This window comes from Pristiophorus japonicus, chromosome 3 (genome assembly GCF_044704955.1).
Source record: "Pristiophorus japonicus isolate sPriJap1 chromosome 3, sPriJap1.hap1, whole genome shotgun sequence".
NCBI classification, from domain to species: domain Eukaryota; kingdom Metazoa; phylum Chordata; class Chondrichthyes; family Pristiophoridae; genus Pristiophorus; species Pristiophorus japonicus.
The window spans coordinates 22895543-22919463 of record NC_091979.1 but is presented as its reverse complement, the minus strand read 5'-3'; the positions used below and the strand labels follow the sequence as shown (position 1 = coordinate 22919463).

Genomic DNA, 23921 nt, shown 5'->3' with positions numbered 1-23921 from the left:
TCAGAAGAATGAGAGGTGATTTTATCGAAACATATAAGATTATGAGGGGGCTTGACAAGGTGGATGCAGAGAGGATGTTTCCATTGATGGGGGGAGACTAAAACTAGAGGGCATGATCTTAGAATAAGGGGCCGCCCATTTAAAACAGAGATGAGGAGAAATTTATTTTCTCAGAGGGTTGTAAATCTGTGGTATTCACTGCATCAGAGAGCTGTGGAAGCTGGGACATTGAATAAATTTAAGACAGAAATAGATAGTTTCTTAAACGATAAGGGGTTATGGGGAGCGGGCGGGGAAGTGGAGCTGAGTCCATGATCAGATCAGCCATGATCTTATTGAATGGCAGAGCAGGCTCGAGGGGCCGTATGGCCTACTCCTGTTCCTATTTGTTATGTTCTTATGTCTGCTCTTGTTGATAAGAGGCTCCCGAGGTATGGGAAATGATCCACGTACAGAGGGTACGGGGGGGCAGGGGAGCAGTCCTTTCCGGCGGGGTTACAGCGGGGGAGCGGGCTTCAGCTGTCAGTGTGTCTCTAGTTGCCCTGGCAACCTCAGCTTTTCACGCATGCCCCCAGAGTTTTTGGCACAAACTTGAAGCTCCGCCCCCAGAATTAACTCCGGGTAGTGCAGCGCCAAAATGAAATTTTACTTTGGGGAAAGTTACGATTTTTTTTCCCGGCGCCATCGGGCATTGTGGGCGCCAAAAATCGGGAAAGTGGAAAAAGGGGCCTTAAACTTCGATCAGATCACCCCTTAATCTTCTAAATTGTGGGGAATACAACCCTAATTTGTGTAATCTATCCTCTTAATTTAACCCTTGGAGTCCGGGTATCATTCTGGTAAACCTGCACTGCACTCCCTCCAAAGTCAATAGATCCTCTCTCACTCTCACATTCACTCAGCCACACTCGCACTCTCAGCCACTCACCCTACCACTCTCAGTTACTCGCTCACAGTCATACTTTCTCACTGTCTCTCTCATACACTCGTACACTTTCCAGGACTAACAAAGTTGTTCAGCTTCACCTCGTGAGATTATTTGGCGGATATCCCACCCTCAACTTCTCATATACAAGACATTGGGGGATGATTTCTACTGCTTACTATTGATAGCAAAATCCACTTAAACGATTTTGCGTAAATATTAATAGGAAAGGGGAAAGATTAGGAAGGGTGACTAAAGCTTGGTTGAAAGGATGGGTTTTAAAGCTGGAGAGTGGAGAACTGGAGGAGGTTGTATAGTGGGGTGGCTGAAGAATGGCACCATTAGTGCAGTGAAGGGGGCTGGATGCACAGGCAGTCAGAGTTGGAGGAGTGAAAGGCATGGCAGGGGCATATGATACTGGAGGAGGCTGCAGAAATTATATAGAAGGGATATGGGGATAATGCAGGAAAGTGGAGTTGTCGCAGGTCAGCCATGATCTCATTGAATGGTGGAGCTGGCTTGAAGGGCCGAATGGCCTACTCCTACTCCTGCTCCTGTTTCTTATGTTCTTATAAATGGGGAACAAAGCTGTACAGGGATTTGAAAATGAGGATTGAGGGTTTGAGACTTCATGGGCCCAACTTTGCCCAACCTCTTTTTTCGGCGCACTTAAAGTAAGTGCGCCGACTTTGCGTGCTGGAAACAGCACTGGAAAACTGGGACCCCATCCTGGCCGCTCTTCTGAGTCCCTGAAATCCCAGCGTGGCGTGCATTGTGAAGTGGGGGGCGGAGCAACAGGCCAGCGCCGGCATCTGCGCGCATGCGCAGTGAAGTCTGCGCGCATGCTCCTGCCCTCCCAGCATGTCCTGTGGGCTGTGAGCAGGACCCGATGCTCTCAGCCCCTATCCCCGGCTGAAGGGACGCCCCGATCTTTGTTGCACCCTATCCCCGGCCGAGTGGCCTCCCGCACCGGCCGGCCGGCCCGCTGAGTTCCCGGGCGAGGTCGGACTTCAGTTTTATTTTTTATTTATTGGTTGTGCTTGAGAGTTTTGATTGGCAGGGTGTTTTGTGTTTTGGGGGGGTATGGCGGGGGTGGGAGAGAAAGAGTATTTTGTATACCAGCATCTCTCTCTCTCTGGCTTCACCTCCCGCCCCCCGCCCCCCCCCCCCCCCCCCCTTCCCCGGTGACATCGCGGTCGGATTTACTTCATTTTTATTAGTATTCTAATTGTTTGAGCTTTTCCTTGCAATGTTTGCTACTTGGTTGTTGAGGTACTCTCCAGTTCCGATCCCTGCCCTAATGTCTGCTGAATGTGCGCTGCTTTTTCTTCACTGCCCGCAAGGTTTTTCAGAGCTGGCCACATACGCTGATCTAAGTCGATTTAGAGTAAGTTTTCGCTCGGCAAAGTGGCATAAATGGCCAAAAACTGGCGTATGTGTCTGGAAACGCCCCCTTTTTGAAAAAAAAAACTGACCTAAAAAAAATCGTGCCTAACTGACTTACTCTGGAGCAAATTTTTTGGGGAAATAGCATTTTCTAACTTAAGCCAGAAAAAACAACTTACTCCAAAAAAAATTGATGCAAGTCATGGCCAAAATTGGGCCCAATGTGTTGTGCGCGCAACCAATGTAAGTCAGCGAGATCAAGGATAATGGATAAGTGGGATTTGTCTGCTCTTTGACTCCTTTATTAATTAAATGTCGTCTGATGTCTAACCTATCCTTTTGAAATCACTTTCATTTTTGTATCATCTGTAAATTTTGATGTTGTGCCCCTTGTACATGAGAAGCGGTGCCCCTTGGAGAAGCTGGGGTTGTTCTCGGGGCAGAGAAGATTGAGAGGAGATTTGACAGAGGTGTTCAAAATCATGAGGGGTCTGGACAGGGTAGATAGAGAGAAACTGTTCCCATTGAAAGGTGGAGAACCAGAGGACACAGATTTAAGGTGATTGGCAAAAGAACCAAAGGTGAGGCAAGAAAACACTTTTTTTTTTACACAGTGCGTGGTTAATATCTTGAATGAAAGGGTGGTGAAGGCAGACTCATTTTTATATTTCAAAAGGGAGTTAGATAAATATCTGAAGTAAAAAAAATTGCGGGGAAAGGGCAGGAGAGGGAATGGCCGCCTTCCGTGCAATAACCATTCTATGGGCCCAAGTTTTCACAAGAAAAAAAACGGGCGCCCCTCCGAGCTGGGCGCCCGTTTTTCACGCCTAAAACGGCGCCTAAAAAAATCCTCGGTATTCTCCACCGACTTACAGGTCCTGTGGCACTCGGCGCAGCCAGCACGAGCTGTGGGGGGGCGGAGCCAGGTCCCTGCGCTGAAAACAGTGCCGGGACCTCTGCACATGCGATCTACAGTGGGCACGCAAGTGCAGTAGCTCCAGGCGCCGAACTGTGTGGGAGGGGCCCGAAGCACGCAGCCCCAAGCCCTGGCCCAATGGCCTCACTGGGGCTGCGTGAATGAGGCTCCTCCCACGGCCAGCTCCTGCTCCCCGCCCGACCAGACCCGACACTCACTCCCCCCCACCCGCCGACCAGACCCGACTCGACACCCGAGACCCGCTCCCGACCGAGACCCGAGACCCGCCCCCCCCCCCCCCCGACCCGACACCCGCTCCCCCCCCCGCCCCGCCCCGACACCCGCTCCCCCCCGCTCCTGTTCCCCGACCCCCCCCCCCTCTCTTCCCTCCCTCTCCCTCTCCCTCTCTCTCTCCCTCTCTCCCTGCTCTCCCTCTCTCCCCTCTCTCCCTCCCTCTCTTGCTCAGCGGCACGAATAGCTGCAGAATTCTCCCTGGCTGAAGCACTTTCACACAGGTAGGAAGATGGTTTATTTAATCTTTTCTTGGCTTATAAATGTTTATTCAGGTTGGATTTATTTGTATAATATTTGTAGAAGTATAAATAAGGATTTATTGTCGAATTTAATGAGTTCCCTTCCCCCCCACCTCGATCTGGGCACCTAATTTGTAACCTGCACCTGATTTTTTAATGTGTAGAACAGGTTTTTTCAGTTCTACAAAAATCTTCACTGGCGCCATTCTACTTTAGTTTGGAGTACATTTTCACTGTGGAAACTTTCAAATCAGGCGTCAGTGGCCGGACCCGCCCCCTTTTGAAGAAAAAATTCTGTTCTAAACTAGAACTGCAGAAAAAAAAATGTGGAGAATTGCGATTTCTAAAATAGTCCGTTCTCCACCAGTTGCTCCTAAAAATCAGGCGCGAATCATGTAGAAACTTGGGCCCAATGAGTCTACATTTCATATGTATTACTGAGAGGAGCAATGGTCACCCAACACTGGCTGCTGGGGACATTACTCTTTGTATCCCATTAGTCCAAAAACCATCCATTTACTATGAAAACAAAATCATAAAACGCAGGAATCATGCAGTCGGCCAGTCAGCTTCTGTGGAGAGAAGTGTTAAATATTGGGTGTAGATTCTTCATCAGAACCGTGCTGACAAAGCAGTTACACCAGCAATGAAATCTTGTCTGTTGTTACCAGAGGTGGTTCACCAACCTGATTGTTTCCTGCATTTTCATTTTTTGTTTCAGATTTCGAGCATTTAGTTATTTAGCTTTTTTGGTCAATAACCATTAGCCACCATGTCTTTTCTTTAGCCAGCCCTCTACCCATGTTTCCATGTTCTCTTTAATATCTGGAAACACAATCTTATCAAAAAGTCTCCTTTGTGGCATCTTATCAAACACCTTTTGAAAACCCATACACAAACTCTCCACTGCATTTACTGAACCGTTACTCTCTGTTACTTCAAAAAAATACTATTGAGAACTGAGGACAGCTTGCCTTTTATAAATGTGTTGCCCCCCCCCCCCCCCCTTAATTAACCTACGTCATTCTAAGTCTTATGTTGTGGTCTCAAGAAGCTTTGCTCACAAGGAGTCATTTGATTGAGGGTTCGAGGATTTTGAAGGGCATTGATAGAGTAGATAGAAACTTCTTTCGTTGGTGGGGAAAGTATCGGACAAGGGGACATAACCTTAAAATAAGATTCAGGAGAAAATTTATGAAATATTTCTTCACGCAAAGGGTGGCGCAAGTGTAGTATTCATGCCCACGAAAAATAAGTAACGGGGTATGATTAAGAAGTTTGCAGATGATCCAAAAATAGGCTGTGTGGTTGATATTGAAGAAGAAAGCTGTGGACTGACTGCAGGAGGATATCAATCAACTGGTCAGGTGGGCAGAACAGTGGCAAATGTAATTTAATCCGGAAAAGTGTGAGGTAATGCATTTGGAGAGGGCTAACAAGGAAAGGGAATACACAATAAATGGTCGGACACTCAGAAGTGCAGAGGAACAAAGGGACCTTGGAGTGCATGTCCACAGATCCCTGAAGGTAGCAGGCCAGGTCGATAAGAATACATAAGAAATAAGAACAGGAGTAGGCCATACGGCCCCTCGAACCTGCTCCGCCATGCAATAAGATCATGGCTGATCTGATCATGGACTCAGCTCCACTTCCCTGCCCGCTCCCCATAACCCCTTATCCCCTTATCGGTTAAGAAACTGACTATTTCTGTCTTAAATTTATTCAATGTCCCAGCTTCCACAGCTCTCTGAGACAGCGAATTCCACAGATTTACAACCCTCTGAGAGAAGAAATTTCTCCTCATTTCTGTTTTAAATGGGCGGCCCCTTATTCTAAGATCATGCCCTCTAGTTCTAGTCTCCCCCATCAGTGGAAACATCCTCTCTGCATCCACCTTGTCAAGCCCGCTATTAATCTTGTACGTTTCGATAAGATCACCTCTCATTCTTCTGAATTCCAATGAGTAGAGGCCCAACCTACTCAAACTTTCCTCATAAGTCAACCCCCTCATCCCCGGAATTAACCTCGTGAACCTTCTCTGAACTGCCTCCAAAGCAAGTGTATCCTTTCGTAAATATGGAAACCAAAACTGCACGCAGTATTCCAGGTGTGGCCTCACCAATACCTTTATATAGCTGTAGCAAGACTTCCCTGCTTTTATACTCCATCCCCTTTGCAATAAAGGCCAAGATACCATTGGCCTTCCTGATCACTTGCTGTACCTGCACATTATCCTTTTGAGTTTCATGCACAAGTACCCCCAGGTCCTCCTGCACTGCGGCACTTTGCAATCTTCCTCCATTTAAATAATAACTTGCTCTTTGATTTTTTTTCTGTGGTTAAGGCATTCAGAATACTTGCCTTTACTAGCCGAGGTGTAGAATACAAGAGCAGGGATGTTATGCTTGAACTTTATAAAACATTGTTGGGTCACAGCTAGATTACTGCGTGCAGTTCTGGTCACCACATTATAGGAAAGACGTGATTGCACTGGAGAGGGTACAGAGGAGATTTAGGAGGATGTTGCCTGCACTGGAGAATTTTAGCTGAGGAAAGATTGGACAGGCTGGGGTTGTTTTCTTTGGAACAGAGGAGGTTGATGGGAGATTTAATTGAGGTGTATAAAATTATGAGTGGCCAAGATAGAGTGGATAAGAAGGACCTATTTCCCTTGGCAGAGGGGTCAACAACCAGGGGGCATAGATTTAAAGTAAGAGGTTTAGAGGGTATTTGAGGGGCATTTGTTTCACCCACAAAAGTCTGGGACTCGCTGCCTGAAAGGATGGTAGAGGCAGAAAGCCTTAGCACTTTAAAAAAAAAAAGTACTTGGATGTGCACTTGAAGTGCCGTAATCAACAGGGTTACGGACCTAGAACTTGAAAGTGGGATTAGGCGGGGTAGCTCTTTGTCGGCCGACATGGACACGATGGGCTGAAAAGGCCTCCTTCCGTGCTATAAATTTCTATTCTAGGCATATACTTCTAAGTGATGAGATCAATAGGAACAGGAGTAGGCTCATCGAGCCTGTTTTGCCATTCAATTAGATCACGGCTGATCTGTACTCAAAAAGTGTTTGATTCCTCAGTAGTGACGCCTCTTGGAGCACAGAGAAGGCAGAAAATAAATTACCGGATAGTTTAAATGGACAGAAAATCAATGTTGGTCATTGCTCAAATCTGTCGTCTTGTGTTTGTGATTTGCGATATATCTTGGATTGTCAAAGTTTTCACTGACTAAAGTGTACAGCATGACATTAGAAAAAACACTCTCCTGATCCCTCTAATCAACAACAACAAAAACTTGCATTTGCATGGCGCCTTTAACTTAGTATAGCGTCGCTTCACAGGAGCGTTATCTACATCAGATATTGGGACTGCCGACCAAAAGTTTCGTCAAAGTTTTAAGGAGGAGAACGAGTTAAGGAGGTGGAGAGGTTTAGGGAGGGAATTCCAGAGCTTAGGCCCGAGGTAGCTGAAGGCACGGCTGGCAATTCTGGAACGATTAAAATCGGGGATATGCAAGAGGCAGGAACTGGAGGAGCGAAGAGATCTGAGAGTTATGGGAAACACTATAATGCTTTGCAAAGAGCGAAAAGATTTCAATAAGGGCACTCCTGATGAATTATACTGGTCTGATTAAATGTGGTTCTGTAATCTGTCTCTTGCAGATAGTAAGCCGTTTAACCCTGAGGAGGTCAGGGATATTGTGGCAGCATTGCAACAGCCTGCAGTGTTTCTCAACATGGTTTCTGACTGGCCAGCGCTTAAGTGGAATGCGGAGTATCTTTCACATGTGCTTCATGGAAAACCATTAAAGTTCAGGATTGGCGAGAGGAAGATGAATAAAGGTAAGGGTTTGTAGCTGCACTATCATTTGCTGGTCACATTGGCTTTTTTGGATAACAAAATAACATAAATGAGCGTCATTAGCCTTTTTAAAGTCAAAGTTAGCATTTAATACAATTTACTGATTTAGTACAGAGAAATTTCACAGTTTTACTGTGCGTTGAAGCGCACAGTGTGTAGTGTCACACATCGGTTGGATGTGGGCTTATGGCTACTGTTTCCCCAACTACCTAGTTCACTTCTGTCCTACAACCTTTCTCGTCACTTTTATTGAGGAGCACCTCGAGTCTCATCGCCGAGAGCATGCAGAAACCAAGTGGAAGGAGCGTGTGGCAAACCAGACTCCCCAACCACCCTTTCCTTCAACCACTGTCTGTCCCACCTGTGACAGAGACTGTAATTCCCGTATTGGACTGTACAGTCACCTCAGAACTCGCGTTTTGAGTGGAAGCAAGTCTTTCTCGATTTCGAGGGGCTGCCTATGATAATGATGAACTTTTCTCTGATTCCTTACAAGCTGCCGCACCCCATCCTTCATGTTCTTCCGCCTCTCTGTATCTCCGCTGTGTTAAAATCAAATCTCCCACTCTTAATTCATTGCGTTCCCAAGGTCTCAAAACTCCTTGCCTCCCTCAGTCTTCCTCCGTTGCACAATCCCAAGGCTTTTAAAAAATCTACACTTGGCATTACTTCCCAATTTGCTATTTTTCGATTTCTCTCGCTTTAACCCCTTCTACTCTTTTCAACCTGTAGTTTCCTGCAGTCTGGTCTTTGGGGCTACACTTGGGTATCTCAATGTTCCGTATGAACAATGACAGGCAGGTAAAGGCCATTGAGCCTGTCGTCACAACTGCGATACCTTGTGCATCACAATAGAAGCACTTAACACCCCACTCAAATCCATACGATCACCTGGGCGCAAAAACAGATAAAAAAAAAACCAGGCTAATTTGGGGAAAAATAAATCTGGGGAATTCCCCTCCAACCCAGCTAGTTAATCGAAACTAGTCCAGGAGATCACTCTGGGCCTGAATTCCCTGCAGTTACTACCTTCTGTAAGATCTTCACCACAGCCAGAAACCAGTCCAGCTCTCGCTTGAAGGAAAAAGAAAGACTTGCATTTATATAGCGCCTTTCACGACCACCGGACGTCTCAAAGCGCTTTACAGCCATTGAAGTACTTTTGGAGTGGGTCAGTGGCCCACTGGGGTTCAGAGTGGGGGTTCAGGGAGGTCACAGCCATGATGCTGGAGGAGGAGAAGGAGAGCGCCTGTTGTCGCTGAAGGAGGTGGTCACCTGTGGGGAAGGAGAGGTCCAGCCATCGTCGAGGAGTGAAGGCCCGCCGCCGCTGGAGGAGAAGGCCCAACCTCTGTCGTCGAGCTACAGTACGCAGACGACACCAGCATCTGCGCACATACAGGCTGAACTCCAGGACATAGTTGACGTATTTACTGAGGCGTACGAAAGCATGGGCCTTACGCTAAACATCAGCAAGACAAAGGTCCTCCACCAGCCTGTCCTGATCACACAGCACTGTCCCCCAGTCATCAAGATCCATGGCGTGGCCCTGGACAACGTGGACCACTTCCCATATCTCGGGAGCCTCCTATCAACAAGAGCAGGCATTGACGACGAGATCCAACACTGCCTCCTGTGCGCCAGTGCAGCCTTCGGCTGCCTGAGGAAAAGTGTGTTTGAAGACCAGGCTCTCAAAACTCCGACCAAGCTCATGGTCTACAGGGCTGCAGTAATACCCTCCCTCCTGTATGGCTCAGAGAGGTGGACCATGTACAGTAGACACCTCAAGTGGCTGGAGAAATACCACCAACGATGTCTCCGTAAGATCCTACAAATCCCCTGGGAGGACAGACGCACCAACTTTAGCGTCGTCGACCAGGCCAACATCCCCAGCATTGAAGCACTGACCACACTTGATCAGCTCAGCTGGGCAGGCCACATAGTTCACATGCCAGACACGAGACTCCCAAAGCAAGTGCTCTACTCGGAACTCCTTCACAGCAAACGAGCCAAAGGTGGGCAGAGGAAACATTACAAGGACACCCTCAAAGCCTCCATGATAAAATGCAACATCCCCACTGACACCTGGGCGTCCCTAGCCAAAGTGGAGGAAGTGCATCCGGGAGGGCGCTGAGCACTTCGAGTCTTGTCACTGAGAGCATGCAGAAATCAAGTGCAGGCAGCGGAAAGAGCATGCGGCCGACCTGTCCCACTCACCCCTTCCCTCAACGACTGTCTGCCCCACCTGTGACAGAGACTGTGGATCTCGTATTGGGCTGCACAGCCACCAAAGGACTCATGATTAGTGTGGAAGCAAGTCTTCCTCGATTCCGAGGGACTGCCTATGATGATGATGATGACTTTTGGAGTCACTATTATAATGTGGGAAACGCGGCAGCCAATTTGCGCACAGCAAACTCCCACAAACAGCCATGTGATAATGACCAGATAATCTGTTTTTGTTGTGTTGATTGAGGGATAAGTATTGGCCAGGACACCGGGGATAACTCTCCTTCAAAATAGTGCCATGGTATCTTTTACGTCCACCTGAGAGAGCAGACCTGATTTAACGTCTCATCCGAAAGACGGCATCTCAGACAGTGCAGCACTCCCTCAGCACTGCACTGGAGTGTCAGCCTAGATTTATGTGCTCAAGTCTCTGGAGTGGGACTTGAACCCACAACCTTCTGACTCAGGCGAGTGTGCTACCCACTGAGCCACAGCTGACACACAAGGAGTTCAGTTAATCAGTATCGACTACATGTCAGCCTGTTCTCGGGGGTCTAGTATTCTCTGAAAAGAACCACTTCCTGACATCGAAATGATATCTCAGGCCTGTTGTGGTGAAGGGAGAAGTGATGGAGCTTCTTCAGTGAGCTGTGCTAACGCATGTTTGGTGACTCCTTTGTCGTGACTGGTTCCTGTTTTAGCAACAATCTTTTTAATTTATATTGTTCATTCATGGGGTGTGATCGTCTCGTGCGAAGCCAGCATTTGTTGCCCATCCCCAGTTGCTCTTGAGAAGGTGCTGGTGAGCTGCCTTCTGAACCTCTGCAGTCCATGTCGTGAAGATATTCCCACAGTGCTGATGGGGAGGGAGCCTCCAGGATTTTGACTTCGTGACAACAAAGGGACAGCCGATATATTTCCAAGTCAGGATGGTGTGTGACTTGGAGGTGATGGTGTTCCCATGCGCCTGTTGCCCTTGTCTTTGTAAACGTCGCAGCTTTGCGAGGTGCTGTTGAAGAAGCCTTGATGAGTTGCTGCAATGCATCCTGCACTGTTGTTATGCACTGCAGCCATGGTGCACCGGTGGTGGGCAGAGTGAATGTTTAAGGTGGTGGAGGGTGTGAATATTTAAGGTGATTGATGGAGTGAATGTTTAAGGTGGTGGAGGGAGTGACTGTTTAAGATGGTGGAATGGTTGATGCCCATTCTCAAGACCAGTGAGGAAAGTAACTAAAGGTGAGGTAGGAGCGAGGTTTTCTTATCTTTACCAAAAAAACACCTTTTATTTTAGTTTTACTAAAATTGACATTGACTGCCATTGTCCGATTCGGAGTTGGCTTCAAAAGTTGACGTGATTGATAACTGGTTGTTAGTTGGTTAGTGTGTGGGTCTAAAATTAGCTGGTCACCTTGGGAAGCAAAAACGCCTTTTCTGATTTTTAATTGACTTCAGAAATTGATTTAATGTGTTTTTTTTTACAGTGGGTGCACTTAAAGCTGCCCCCACACACTTCTATGAATATTAACTTGCTACCCCAGTCATTTCAAAATAATTAATTATTTTTGTCTTTCCACCAGATTGAAATGCTTATTATACTCACAGCATATTGTTCATATATTTATACATCCTGTGTTTTCATGGTTAAGGATGCTGTAGTTTCACATTGTCTTTCCCACATGCAGTATTATACAGGTGCAACGTCCAAAATCCGGAGTCCCGGAATCCGTACTCCGGACTGATCGGTGGGGGGGGGGCGTCGGGAATCCGGAAAATGTTCCGGAATCCGGACCCGCCGACCTTGGGCCTCGCCGCCTGCCCGCCCGAATATCAGCTCCTCCTCGAGGGGGCCCGCCTGAACAACTCCTCCTCCACGGCAGGGCCCGCCCGAATATCAGCTCCTCCTCGACGGGGCCTGCCCGAACAGCTCCTCCTCCTCGGCAGGGCCTGCCCGAGCAGCTCCTCCTCCTCCTCGGCAGGGCCTGCCCGAGCAGATCCTCCTCCTCCTCGGCAGGGCCTGCCCGAGCAGCTCCTCCTCCACGGCAGGGCCTGCCCGAACAGCTCCTCCTCCTCGACGGGGCCTGCCCGAATATCAGCTCCTCCTCGACGGGGCCTGCCCGAGCAGCTCCTCCTCCTCCACGGCAGGGCCTGCCCGAGCAGCTCCTCCTCCACGGCAGGGCCTGCCCGAGCAGCTCCTCCTCCTCCTCGGCAGGGCCTGCCCGAGCAGCTCCTCCTCCTCCTCGGCAGGGCCTGCCCGAGCAGCTCCTCCTCCACGGCAGGGCCTGCCCGAACAGCTCCTCTTCCTCGACGGGGCCTGCCCGAATATCAGCTCCTCCTCGACGGGGCCTGCCCGAGCAGCTCCTCCTCCTCCACGGCAGGGCCTGCCCGAGCAGCTCCTCCTCCACGGCAGGGCCTGCCCGAGCAGCTCCTCCTCCTCCTCGGCAGGGCCTGCCCGAGCAGCTCCTCCTCCTCCTCGGCAGGGCCTGCCCGAGCAGCTCCTCCTCCACGGCAGGGCCTGCCCGAACAGCTCCTCTTCCTCGGCAGGGCCTGCCCGAGCAGCTCCTCCTCCTCGGCAGGGCCTGCCCGAGCAGCTCCTCCTCCTCGGCAGGGCCTGCCCGAGCAGCTCCTCCTCCACGGCGGGGCCGGCCCGAACAGCTCCTCCTCCACGGCAGGGCCTGCCCGAACAGCTCCTCCTCCACGGCGGGGCCCGCCCGAACAGCTCCTCCTCCACGGCAGGGCCTGCCCGAACAGCTACTCTTCCACGGCGGGGCCGGCCCGAACAGCTCCTCCTCCACGGCAGGGCCCGCCCGAACAGCTCCTCCTCCACGACGGGGCCCGCCCGAACAGTTCCTCCACCTCGACTGGGCTCGCCCGAACAGCTCCTCCTCCTCGACTGGGCCCGCCCGAACAGCTCCTCCTCCTCGAGGGGGCCCACCCGAACAGTTCCTCCTCCTCGACTGGGCCCGCCCGAACAGCTCCTCCGTGGCAGGGACTCTTTCCCCCTTTCCCCCCCCACCCCCACAACGTTCCGAAATCCGGAAATACCCGAACCTGGGCTTGGGTGCTTCTGGATTCGTGATGTCAGAAAGATGATCGAAAGTTGGGAAAAGCCCGTAATCCGGAAGGACCTTGGTCCCGAGAGTACCTGATTCTCGACGCTGCACCTGTATTGGGAAAAACTCACCGTTAATAACGTTACCATATCTCTCTTGTTCTCAACATGGTTTAATTGCGCTCTAAATTGTTTCCGAGGCCCGGTCTCCCATTCTTTGTACAATAACATTTCCGATAGGGCGGTGGATACAGATTCAATAGTAGCTTTCAAAAGGAAATTGGATAAATACTTGAAGGAGAACAAATTGCAGGGATATGGGGACGGAGCGGGGGAATGGGACTGACTAAATTGCTCTTCGACAGAGCCGGAGCAGACTCAATGGGCCGAATGGCCGCCTCCTGTGCTGTACTCTACTGTGATTCTATGAGTGGTTCATTACCTCGGAATATTAGTAAAACTAATTGAATTTGAGCTGCTTATTGTGTCTCGGCTCAACAGCTCCAGCAGTGATAATTGTAGTCCAAGGACTTCCACTTCTGCCCCACCTTCAGACTGGACCTTTTTACTGATTGTCTGAAATTAATGAGCCTGAAGCAGGCATTGGGAGCACAGAATATGTGGAATAGACTTCCATCTAAAGACTCTGGGATTTAGAGGAATGAGAGGTGATCCCATTGAAACATACAATATTCTGAAGGGGAATTGACAGGGTTAGATGCTGGAAGGTTGTTTCTCCTGGCTGGAGAATCTAGAACTCAGGGGTACACTCAGGATAAGGGGTCGGCCATTTAAGACTGAGATGAGGAAGAATTTCTTCCCTCAGGATTGTGAATCCAGAGAGCTGTGGATGCTGAATCGTTGAGTATATTCAAGGTTGAAATAGATAGATTTTTGAACACGAAAGGACTCAAGGGATTGGGTGGGAAAGTGGAGTTGAGGTAGAAGATCAGCCATGATCTTATTGAATGGCGGAGCAGGCTCGAGGGGCTGCATGGCCTACTCGTCCTATTTCTTATGTTCTTAAACTCTTTAAAAGTTATAAGGAAAAGCATACCTGGAGATAATTAAATACTATGTAAAATATATTCGTTAACCTAAGCACTATTTTATCTCTACTTTTTGTTATATACGTTTTAGAAACATAGAAAATAGGTGCAGGAGTAGGCCATTCAGCCCTTCTAGCCTGCACCGCCATTCAATGAGTTCATGGCTGAACATGCAACTTCAGTACCCCATTCCTGCTTTCTCGCCATACCCCTTGATGCCCCGAGTAGTAAGGACTACATCTAACTCCTTTTTGAATATATTTAGTGAATTGGCCTCAACAGCTCCCTGTGGTAGAGAATTCCACAGGTTCACCACTCTCTGGGTGAAGAAGTTTCTCCTCATCTCAGTCCTAAATGGCTTACCCCTTATCCTTACACTGTGACCCCTGGTTCTGGACTTCCCCCAACATTGGGAACATTCTTCCTGCATCTAACCTGTCTAAACCCGTCAGAATTTTAAACGTTTCTATGAGATCCCCTCTCATTCTTCTGAACTCCAGTGAATACAAGCCCAGTTGATCCAGTCTTTCTTGATAAGTCAGTCCCGCCATCCCGGGAATCAGTCTGGTGAACCTTCGCTGCACTCCCTCAATAGCAAGAATGTCCTTCCTCAAGTTAGGAGACCAAAACTGTACACAATACTCCAGGTGTGGCCTCACCAAGGCCCTGTACAACTGTAGTAACACCTCCCTGCCCCTGTACTCAAATCCCCTCGCTATGAAGGCCAACATGCCATTTGCTTTCTTAACCGCCTGCTGTACCTGCATGCCAACCTTCAATGACTGATGTACCATGACACCCAGGTCTCGTTGCACCTCCCCTTTTCCTAATCTGTCACCATTCAGATAATAGTCTGTCTCTCTGTTTTTACCACCAAAGTGGATAACCTCACATTTATCCACATTATACTTCATTTGCCATGCATTTTCCCACTCACCTAACCTATCCAAGTCACTCTGCAGCCTCATAGCATCCTCCTCGCAGCTCACACTGCCACCCAACTTAGTGTCATCCGCAAATTTGGAGATACTACATTTAATCCCCTCGTCTAAATCATTAACGTACAATGTAAACAGCTGGGGCCCCAGCACAGAACCTTGCGGTACCCCACTAGTCACTGCCTGCCATTCTGAAAAGTCCCCATTTACTCCTACTCTTTGATTCCTGTCTGCCAACCAGTTCTCAATCCACGTCAGCACACTACCCCCAATCCCATGTGCTTTAACTTTACACATTAATCTCTTGTGTGGGACCTTGTCGAAAGCCTTCTGAAAGTCCAAATACACCACATCAACTGGTTCTCCCTTGTCCACTCTACTGGAAACATCCTCAAAAAATTCCAGAAGATTTGTCAAGCATGATTTCCCTTTCACAAATCCATGCTGACTTGGACCTATCATGTCACCTCTTTCCAAATGCGCTGCTATGACATCCTTAATAATTGATTCCATCATTTTACCCACTACCGATGTCAGACTGACCGGTCTATAATTCCCTGTTTTCTCTCCCTCCTTTTTTAAAAAGTGGGGTTACATTGGCTACCCTCCACTCCATAGGAACTGATCCAGAGTCTATGGAATGTTGGAAAATGACTGTCAATGCATCCGCTATTTCCAAGGCCACCTCCTTAAGTACTCTGGGATGCAGTCCATCAGGCCCTGGGGATTTATCGGCCTTCAATCCCATCAATTTCCCCAACACAATTTCCCGACGAATAAGGATTTCCCTCAGTTCCTCCTCCTTACTCGACCCTCTGACCTCTTTTCTTTCCGGAAGGCTGTTTGTGTCCTCCTTAATGAATACCGAACCAAAGTACTTGTTGAATTGGTCTGCCATTTCTTTGTTTCCAGTTATGACTTCTCCTGATTCTGACTGCAGGGGACCTACGTTTGTCTTTACTAACCTTTTTCTCTTTACATATCTATAGAGGCTTTTGCTACGTCTTAATGTTCGCTGCAAGCTTCCTCTCGTACTCTATTTTCCCTGCCCTAATCAAACCCTTTGTCCTCCTCTGCTGAGTTCTAAATTTCTCCCAGTCCCCGGGTTCGCTGCTATTTCTGGCCAATTTGTATGCCACTTCCTTGGCTTTAATACTATCCCTGATTTATTCGATCCTTTCTCTTCTCCCACCATCCCAGGCAGTTCTTGGGATTGAATGAGCCTGGAAGAATCAGTTATAGCCACTGTGCGGGAACCCAGACTGGTAATTTCCATCCGCATGAGAGCTGCAAACTGGCTTTCGGACCTCCTGTGGCTTATGATTTCTGCTTACTAGAGCAGAGAGAGAGGAAATCAGTATTTTTGAAGCACAATAGCCATTTAAAAACAAAATGTTGTCACTGAGATTGTGGTATCTTGGGAGAGCGTTCGAATGAAGATTTACTGTAATGTATAATTTGCTGCCATCGTGCTCGGACAACATAGCCAAATTGCACAGAAATGTAACGTGGGATCATTCATGCTTCAGATTGGATTGGGAGTGCTTGGGGCAGGAGAGCTGTAAACTGGGCCACTTAGGATGGATTGTTCTGTAGGTACACCTCTGACTGATGTGCTCTTCCCCGTCCCTGGCCAGATGGGAAGAACAATCAAAATGCAAGTGTCCAAAAGCGGGCGGCGTGGGGGAAAATAGTCGGAGAAATAGGAATACAAATTATGATGATTTACTCCCTGGCTTATTAGGACCCCAATTTCGCCGAGGGTTTCACTGGAAAAAGGCAGTAATTACTAAGATTGTGGCATGTGGATTTTCAGGGCCTGTTTTGTCCCATTTACACAAGTACTGTGAATAATAATTAACGCTCAATGGAATATTAACACAGTGACAAATTCCTTATAAACGGCTACGGTTGTTGATGGTGTGGCGTTCTGTAGTGTCAGCCGTGGCTCAGTGGGTAGCACCCTCTCCTCTGAGTCAGAGATTTGTGGGTTTAAGTCCCACTCCAGAGACTTGAGCACACAAATCTAGGCCGATGCTCCAGTGCAGTACGGAGGCATTCCAGAAATCCTGCACACAAAAAATGAGCGCATTGATATTCTTCAGTTTTGAACAGGCAGTGAGATAATGCAGATTATCTGCATCGTTGCATTATGCTCAGAATTAGCATTGATACAATTTCGGATGTGATGTTAAACTGCTTTGTTACTCAGTTTGGCAACTAGTAACTAGTGGGGTGCCGCAGGGATCAGTGCTGGAACCCCAACTATTTGCAATCTATATTAACGACTTGGAAGAGGGGACTGCGTGTAACGTAGCCAAGTTTGCTGACGATACAAAGATGGGAGGAAGGGCAATGTGTGAGGAGGACATAAAGAGGCTGCAGGAGGACATAGACAGGCTAAGTGAGTGGGCAAGAATTTGGCAGATGGAGTTTCACGTTGGAAAGTGTGAGGTCATGCACTTTGGCAGGAAAAAAATCAAAGAGCAAGTTATTATTTAAATGGAGAAAGATTGCAAAGTGCTGCAGTACAGCGGGACCTGTGGGTACTTGTGCATGAAACACAAAAGGATAGTATGCAGGTACAGCAAGTGATCAGGAAGGCCAATGGAATCTTGGCCTTTATTGCAAAGGGGATGGAGTATAAAAGCAGGGAAGTCTTGCTACAGCTGTACAGGGTATTGGTGAGGCCACACCTGGAATACTGCGTGCAGTTTTTGTTTCCATATTTACGAAAGGATATACTTGCTGCGGAGGCAGTTCAGAGAAGGTTCGCTAGATTGATCCCGGGGATGAGGGGTTGACTTATGAGGAAAGGTTGAGTAGGTTGGGCCTCTACTCATTGGAATTCAGAAGAATGAGAGGTGATCTTATCGAAACGTATAAAATTATGAGGGGGCTTGACAAGGTAGAGAGGATGTTTTCGCTGGTGGGGGAGACTAGAACTAGAGGGCATGATCTTCGAATAAGTGGCCGCCCATTTAGAACTGAGATGAGGAGCAATTTCTTCTGAGGGTTGTGAATCTGTGGAATTTGCTGCCTCAGAGAGCTGTGGAAGCTGGGACATTAAATAAACCTAAGACAGAAATAGACAGTTGCTTAAATGATAAGGAGATAAGGGGTTATGAGGAGCGGGCAGGGAAGTGGAGCTGATTCCATAATCAGATCAGCCATGATCTTATTAAATGGCGGAGCAGGCTCGAGGGGCCTTATGCCCTACTCCTGCTCTTATTTCTTGTTCTTATAAAGATTCGATTGCACTATTGTGAAGAAGAGTGGGAGAGTTCTCCGGCGAATATTTATCCCTCAAACAACATCTCTAAAACAGATTATCTGGTCATTATCACTTTGCTGTTTGTGGGAGCTTGCTTGTGCGCAAATTGGCCGACAAGGTTCCTGCATTATAAACAGTGACTACACTTCAAAAAGTACTTAATTGGCTGTAAAGTGCTTTGGTATGTCCGGTGGTCGTGAAAGGTGCTATATAAATGCAAGGTTGTCATTCATTCTACTTGGATGTCGATTTGAGGCCAGGCTGGACTTGATGACATGGCAGAAGCAAAATACCGCGGATGCTGGAAATCTGAAATAAAACCTGAAACTGCGTGAAACACTCAGCGGGTCGGCCAGCACCTGTGGAGAGAGAAACAAGAGTTAACGTTTCGGGTCGATGACCCTTCGTCAGAACTGTAAAAAGTTAGAGATGTACCAGGTTTTAAGCGAGTGCAGAGGCAGGGAAAGCAGGGGAGGAAAGAACAGAAGGGAAGGTCTGTGATTAGGTGGAAGGCAGGAGAGAGTAAATGACAAAAGGGATGAGGGTGCACGTCGAAAGGAGGGGAGAAAGAACAGATGGGTCTCGAGGTGGTGGCAATGGGAATATCAGGATCATGAGCTGCAGCTGCTCTCCGAATAAATGAGGGCAGAGGTTGTGGTTCTGAAATTGTCGGGCCCAATGTTGAGTTCAGAAGGCTGTAAAGTGCCTAATCGAAAGATGAGGTGCTGTTCATCGACCCGAAATGCTAACTCTGTTTCTCTCTCTACAGATGTTGCTTGACTGGCTGAGTAGTTCCAGCAGTTGATCACATAACATTCTCTTCTTCCTGATGGCTGTGTGTGAAATATATTTCAATTACTCAAACCAGTCCTTTGTCCATTGTTCACAAAGTTTGCCACAAATTTGCCACTAATTTTGCTATCTCCATTAGAGGGGAAGAAGTGTTTGCATTGATATCGATGAGAAAATTCACACTGGTGCAGCAGGAATTGGGTTAGGGCAGCAGAGGGGAGAATTTTACTCTGCTTCGAATTGTTCCAGGAGTGTGATCTGCTGGCGTGGGTCACCAAAAGTGAAAATGTTCCATTCCTCAGCACGATAACTATAAAGAAAAAAAGACTTGCATCTACTTCTCTAGCACCTTTAATGCAGTAAAACATCCCAAGGCACTTCAAAGGAGTGTTATCAGGCAATATTTGACACTGAGCCACATGAGATATTGGGACAGGTGAGGTAGGTTTTAAGGAGTGTCTTAGAGGAAGACAGAGAGGTAGAAAGGTGGAGAAGCTTCGGGAGGCCATTCCAGAGCTTCGGGCCTCGGCAGCTGGAGGCACGGCCACCAAAGGTAGAGCGATGAAAAACGGGGGCAGAATTGGAGGACGCAGAGAATCCCAGAGAGTGGTCAGGCTGGAGGAGGTTACAGAGGTGGGGGGAGCGAGACCATGGAAGGATTTGAAAATAAGGATGAGAATTTTAAAATCGAAGCATTGACAGACAGACCAGGAGCCAATGAGGGTCAGTGAGCCCAGAGGTGCTGGGTGAAGTTCGGAGCAGAAAGAAATCCCGGTGGAAGTACTTTGAGTCGTAGAATAATACAACTCTCCTTCCCGTATGCTTCTCCTGTTAATTTTGTGTGTTTTTGCTCTGGCGGAGTCAGACGTTTGCGTCTGTACTTCCTTCGGGAGCTTTTTCGGTCAGACAGGTTAAAGGGGACAGTCTGCACATGTCCCTCAGCAGCGCCCTTGACTTTAACGGGAGCCAGCATTGTTGCTTTGAGGAAGATGAGAGCCAAATCCGGAGCCGCGCGAATACAACACTGCTGTGTGGGCAGCAGATTGAGTTACTTTCCAACTTTGGCAAGATTGTAGAACAAGGCTGCTTTTATTCTTCTATCTCCACTGATTCAGGTTTGCTGCTTTCCTTTTGTGGGTTGTTGCAGCTCCTTCCTGTCTCACTGACTGGCCATGTTATTTCACCTGCTGTGTACATCGCTCTCTTTTTTTAAAGGATTAACATTCCCTCTGATTAAAGTTCAAGTGACTATTTTTGGCAGCAGGAAAGTAAATGGAAAATCTCAACAAACACACAAGTAAATTTCTTCTCATATTGGCAGCACTACATGGAACGTTTATCGTCACTGCTCAACGGGGAAAGGGAATGTAGTTCACGGTGCTTTTGTTCAAAGCGCGCTGTTTTTAAGAAGGAAACCACAAGATATTTCCGAAACGCTCGTTTTGTTCGGAACTTCAATTTGAGCTCTGAGCTGGAGCCCATTCATTCCTGCTTGGACATTCTGCTGCTGTCTGTATACAGGGAGCGTCTGAGAGTGGCTGCTTTGCAATTTGCAGGGCTGGCTGGGTGAGGTTGTGTTGACGGCTTTGCACCAGTTTGTACCCTGGAGTCACGAGGGCCGATGCTACAGGCTGGGAATGCCATGGGGAGATTTGCAGTATCATTCAAGGCAAGATGGACCCCCCCACTGTTTGCAGCTTAGCTGGTTTGCAATGTGCAGGGTAGTTATTTGTAATTGCTGTCGTTGGAGTGGCCTAGCAGCAAAGGAGGCTACTCAAGTTCTACAGGTCGCGGAGGATTGACAGGATAGATGCTGACATTTTCCCCTGGCTGGAGGGTCTAGAAATCGGGGGCACAGTCTTTGGACAAGGGGGTCGGCCATTTTAGACTAGGAGGAATTTCTTCACTCCGGGTTGTGAATCTTCGGAATTCTTTACCTCCGAGGACTGTGCATGCTCAGTCGTTGAATATATTCAAGGCTGATAGATTTTTAGAATCGATACAGGGATCGGGCAGGAAAGTGGGTTTGAGGTCGAAGATCAGCCATGATATTGAATGGCGGAGCAGGCTTGAGGGGCCGTCTGACCTACTCCTGCTCTTAATTCTTTTCTTATGAACGATTATAGACCCGCAGTCCAGGATGCACCGTTAGAAACGAGAAGAGAAGATGAGGTAAACTGGGGAGTAGGGATTGGGGATGTCACTTGTGTTGAAAGCCGAGGGATTTTCAGAGGAAGGATTGGCTTGAGGGAGGTAAGAAGTTTCGCAGTTGTGAATTTTCCAGTAACTTACTGCGCAACAGCCGAAATGAACTTTTCAACTTCATGCAGTTATATAAACAATGGTGTTTTGTCCAAATAATGAATTTGTGACTGGTTGCAGCATCAGAAAAGAAATATAGAGCAGGAAAGTCGAACTTTGCCTGCACCTCACCTCCAGTTTAAATTTCCATTCCTCTGAATATTGGGCCTTGCTTTTTGTTCATTGAGTTAGTTTGTCCATATTCTTCCCTCTGCTCAAAATACTCCTCCATTGTTTCAAGAAAGAGAAGAAAGGCTTGCATTTATGTCGTGCCTCAGACGACTTCAATAAGTATCAAAGCGCTTTACAGCAAATAAGTACTTCTGAAATGTAGTTACTGTTGTAGGCAACGTGGTAGCCAAATTGCGCACAGCAATGAGGTAATGACCAGATAATCTGTTTTACTGGTGTTTGTTGAGGGATAAATATTGGCCATAGCACTGGAGAGAACTCCCCTGCTCTTCGAAATAGTGCCTAGGTTTAATGTATCATCTGAAAGGTGGCACCTCCGACAGTGAAGCACTCCCTTAGTACTAGCACTGGAGTGTCAGGATATGTCTCTGGAATGGTCCTTCAACCCACAACCTTCTGACTCGGGCGAGAGTGCTACACACTGAGCCACAGCTGACGCTTTTAAAGAGAACATTCTCCACATTGAGGTTAAATTTCAATCTGATTCTAGCACAGGGCTTGTTGTAACTGTTCAAGATGCATTTCCTGCATTATATGGCTGTGTCAGAAATACTGTTATCTGATACTTTTGACACTCGCACAAAAGAACTCACAGATAGCAATGAGCTGAGTCCCTGAGCTGAATTCTTTCCTGTCGTAGCCTTGCTCGCTGTGCATATTAGCAAACCAAACACTGGGGTTGATGTCTCGGATAGAATTGAAAAGCAGAGAAGTTACGTTAAACATGTATAGGATCTTGGTTAGATCACATTTGGAGTACTGTGCACCACATTGCAAAGAGCCATAAAGAGGCTTTGGTAAAGGTGCAAAAAAGGTTTACAAGGACGATACGAGAATGGAGAGGTTATCTCGATGCAGAAAGATTGAACCGGCTTAAGAAAAGGGAAGGCTGAGGAGTAGACGTAGAGAAGATGTTTCCGCTTGAGGTGAGTCCAAAACTAGGGTGCACAAATATAAGATAGTCACCAATAAATCCAATAGGAAATTCAGGAGAAACGTCTTTACCCAGAGAGTGGTTAGAATGTAGAACTGGCTACCACGGAGTATATAATATTTACAGCAGGGAAACGGGCTTTTTGGCCCAACAGGTCATGCTCGAGCCTCTTATCACTCCTCTTCATCTAATGCCATCAACATAGCCTTCTATTCCTTTCTCCCTGTTTATCCAGCTTTTCCTCAAATGTGCCTATGGTAGTTTCCTCAGCTACTCCTTGTGGTAGAGAGTAAAGAAGTTTCTTCTGAATTCTCTGTTGAAATTATTAGTGACTGTCTTATATTTATGGCCCCTAGTTCTGGTCTCGCTTGCAAGTGAAAACATCTTCTCCGTGTCCCTATCAAAACATTTCATAATCTTAAAGACCTCCATCAGTTCATCCCTTAGTCTTCTCTTTTCTAGAGTAAAGTGCCCCAGCCTGTTCAGTCTTTCCTGATGGGTATAACCGCTCAGTTATGGTATCATGAGAACATAAGAAATAGGAGCAGGAGTAGGCCATACGGCCCCTTGATCCTGCTCCACCATTTAATACGATCATAGCTGATCCGATCATGGACTCAGGTCCACTTCCCTGCCCGCTCCCCATAACCCTTTACTCCCTTATCAATTAAGAAACTGTCTATCTCTGTCTTAAATTTATTCAATGGCCCAGCTTCCACAGCTCTCCGAGGCAGCGAATTCCACAGATTTACAACCCAATATTCTAGTAAATCTTTGTTGCATCCTCTTCAGTGTCTTGATATCTTTTTTATAATATGGAGACCAGAACTGTTCACAGTACTCCCAAGTGTGATCTAACCAAGGTCCTATGCAAGTTTAACATAACTTGTCTGCTTTTCAATTCTATTCCTCTAGAAATAAACCCGAGTGCTTTGTTTGCTTTATTGATAGCCTTATTAACCTGTGTCGCTAATTTTAGTGATTTATGTAACTGCATCCCTATATTTCTCAGCTCCACGACACCATTTAGACACTTATTTTCCAAGTAGTACACGGCCTCCTTATTCTTCCTACCAAAATGTAATACCTCACACTTATCTATATTGAGGTTCATTTACGAATTAAATGGTCATTCTGTAAGTTTATTAATGTTGTCTTGAATTATGTTGCAGTCCTCCTCTGTAATAACTACACTCCCCTGCCATCTGCAAAGTTTGAAATTGTATTTCTGATTCCTGAGCCTAGATCATTTATGCAAATGGTGAACAACAGTGGTTTCAGCACCGATTCCTGTGGAACACCACTTCCCACCGTTTCAGTCTGAGAAACTACCTTTAAACCCGACTCTGTTTTAGGTTTTTTAGCCAGCTTTCTATCCATTCTGCTACTTGTACCCTGACTCAATATGCTCTGACCTTAGCCATGAGTCCACTATGCAGAACTGATTGAAGACTTTTTCAAAATCCAAATATATTACTTTTACTACATTACCCTTATCTACCCTTTCATAGAATCATACAAAAGTACTGCAGAGAAGTAG

General features: G+C 47.3%; 1 protein-coding gene across 4 annotated transcripts in view; it reads left to right on the top strand.

Annotated features, from left to right (window-relative positions):
• Window positions 1-23921, top strand: part of hspbap1 (hspb associated protein 1) — a 234476-nt gene that overhangs the window by 99249 nt on the left and 111306 nt on the right. For all 4 annotated transcript variants that reach the window (XM_070875247.1, XM_070875249.1, XM_070875246.1 and 1 more), the window contains one exon: window positions 7428-7607. In XM_070875247.1, the coding sequence (XP_070731348.1) occupies window positions 7428-7607 (180 nt within the window). The remainder of the gene's footprint in view (window positions 1-7427; window positions 7608-23921) is intronic.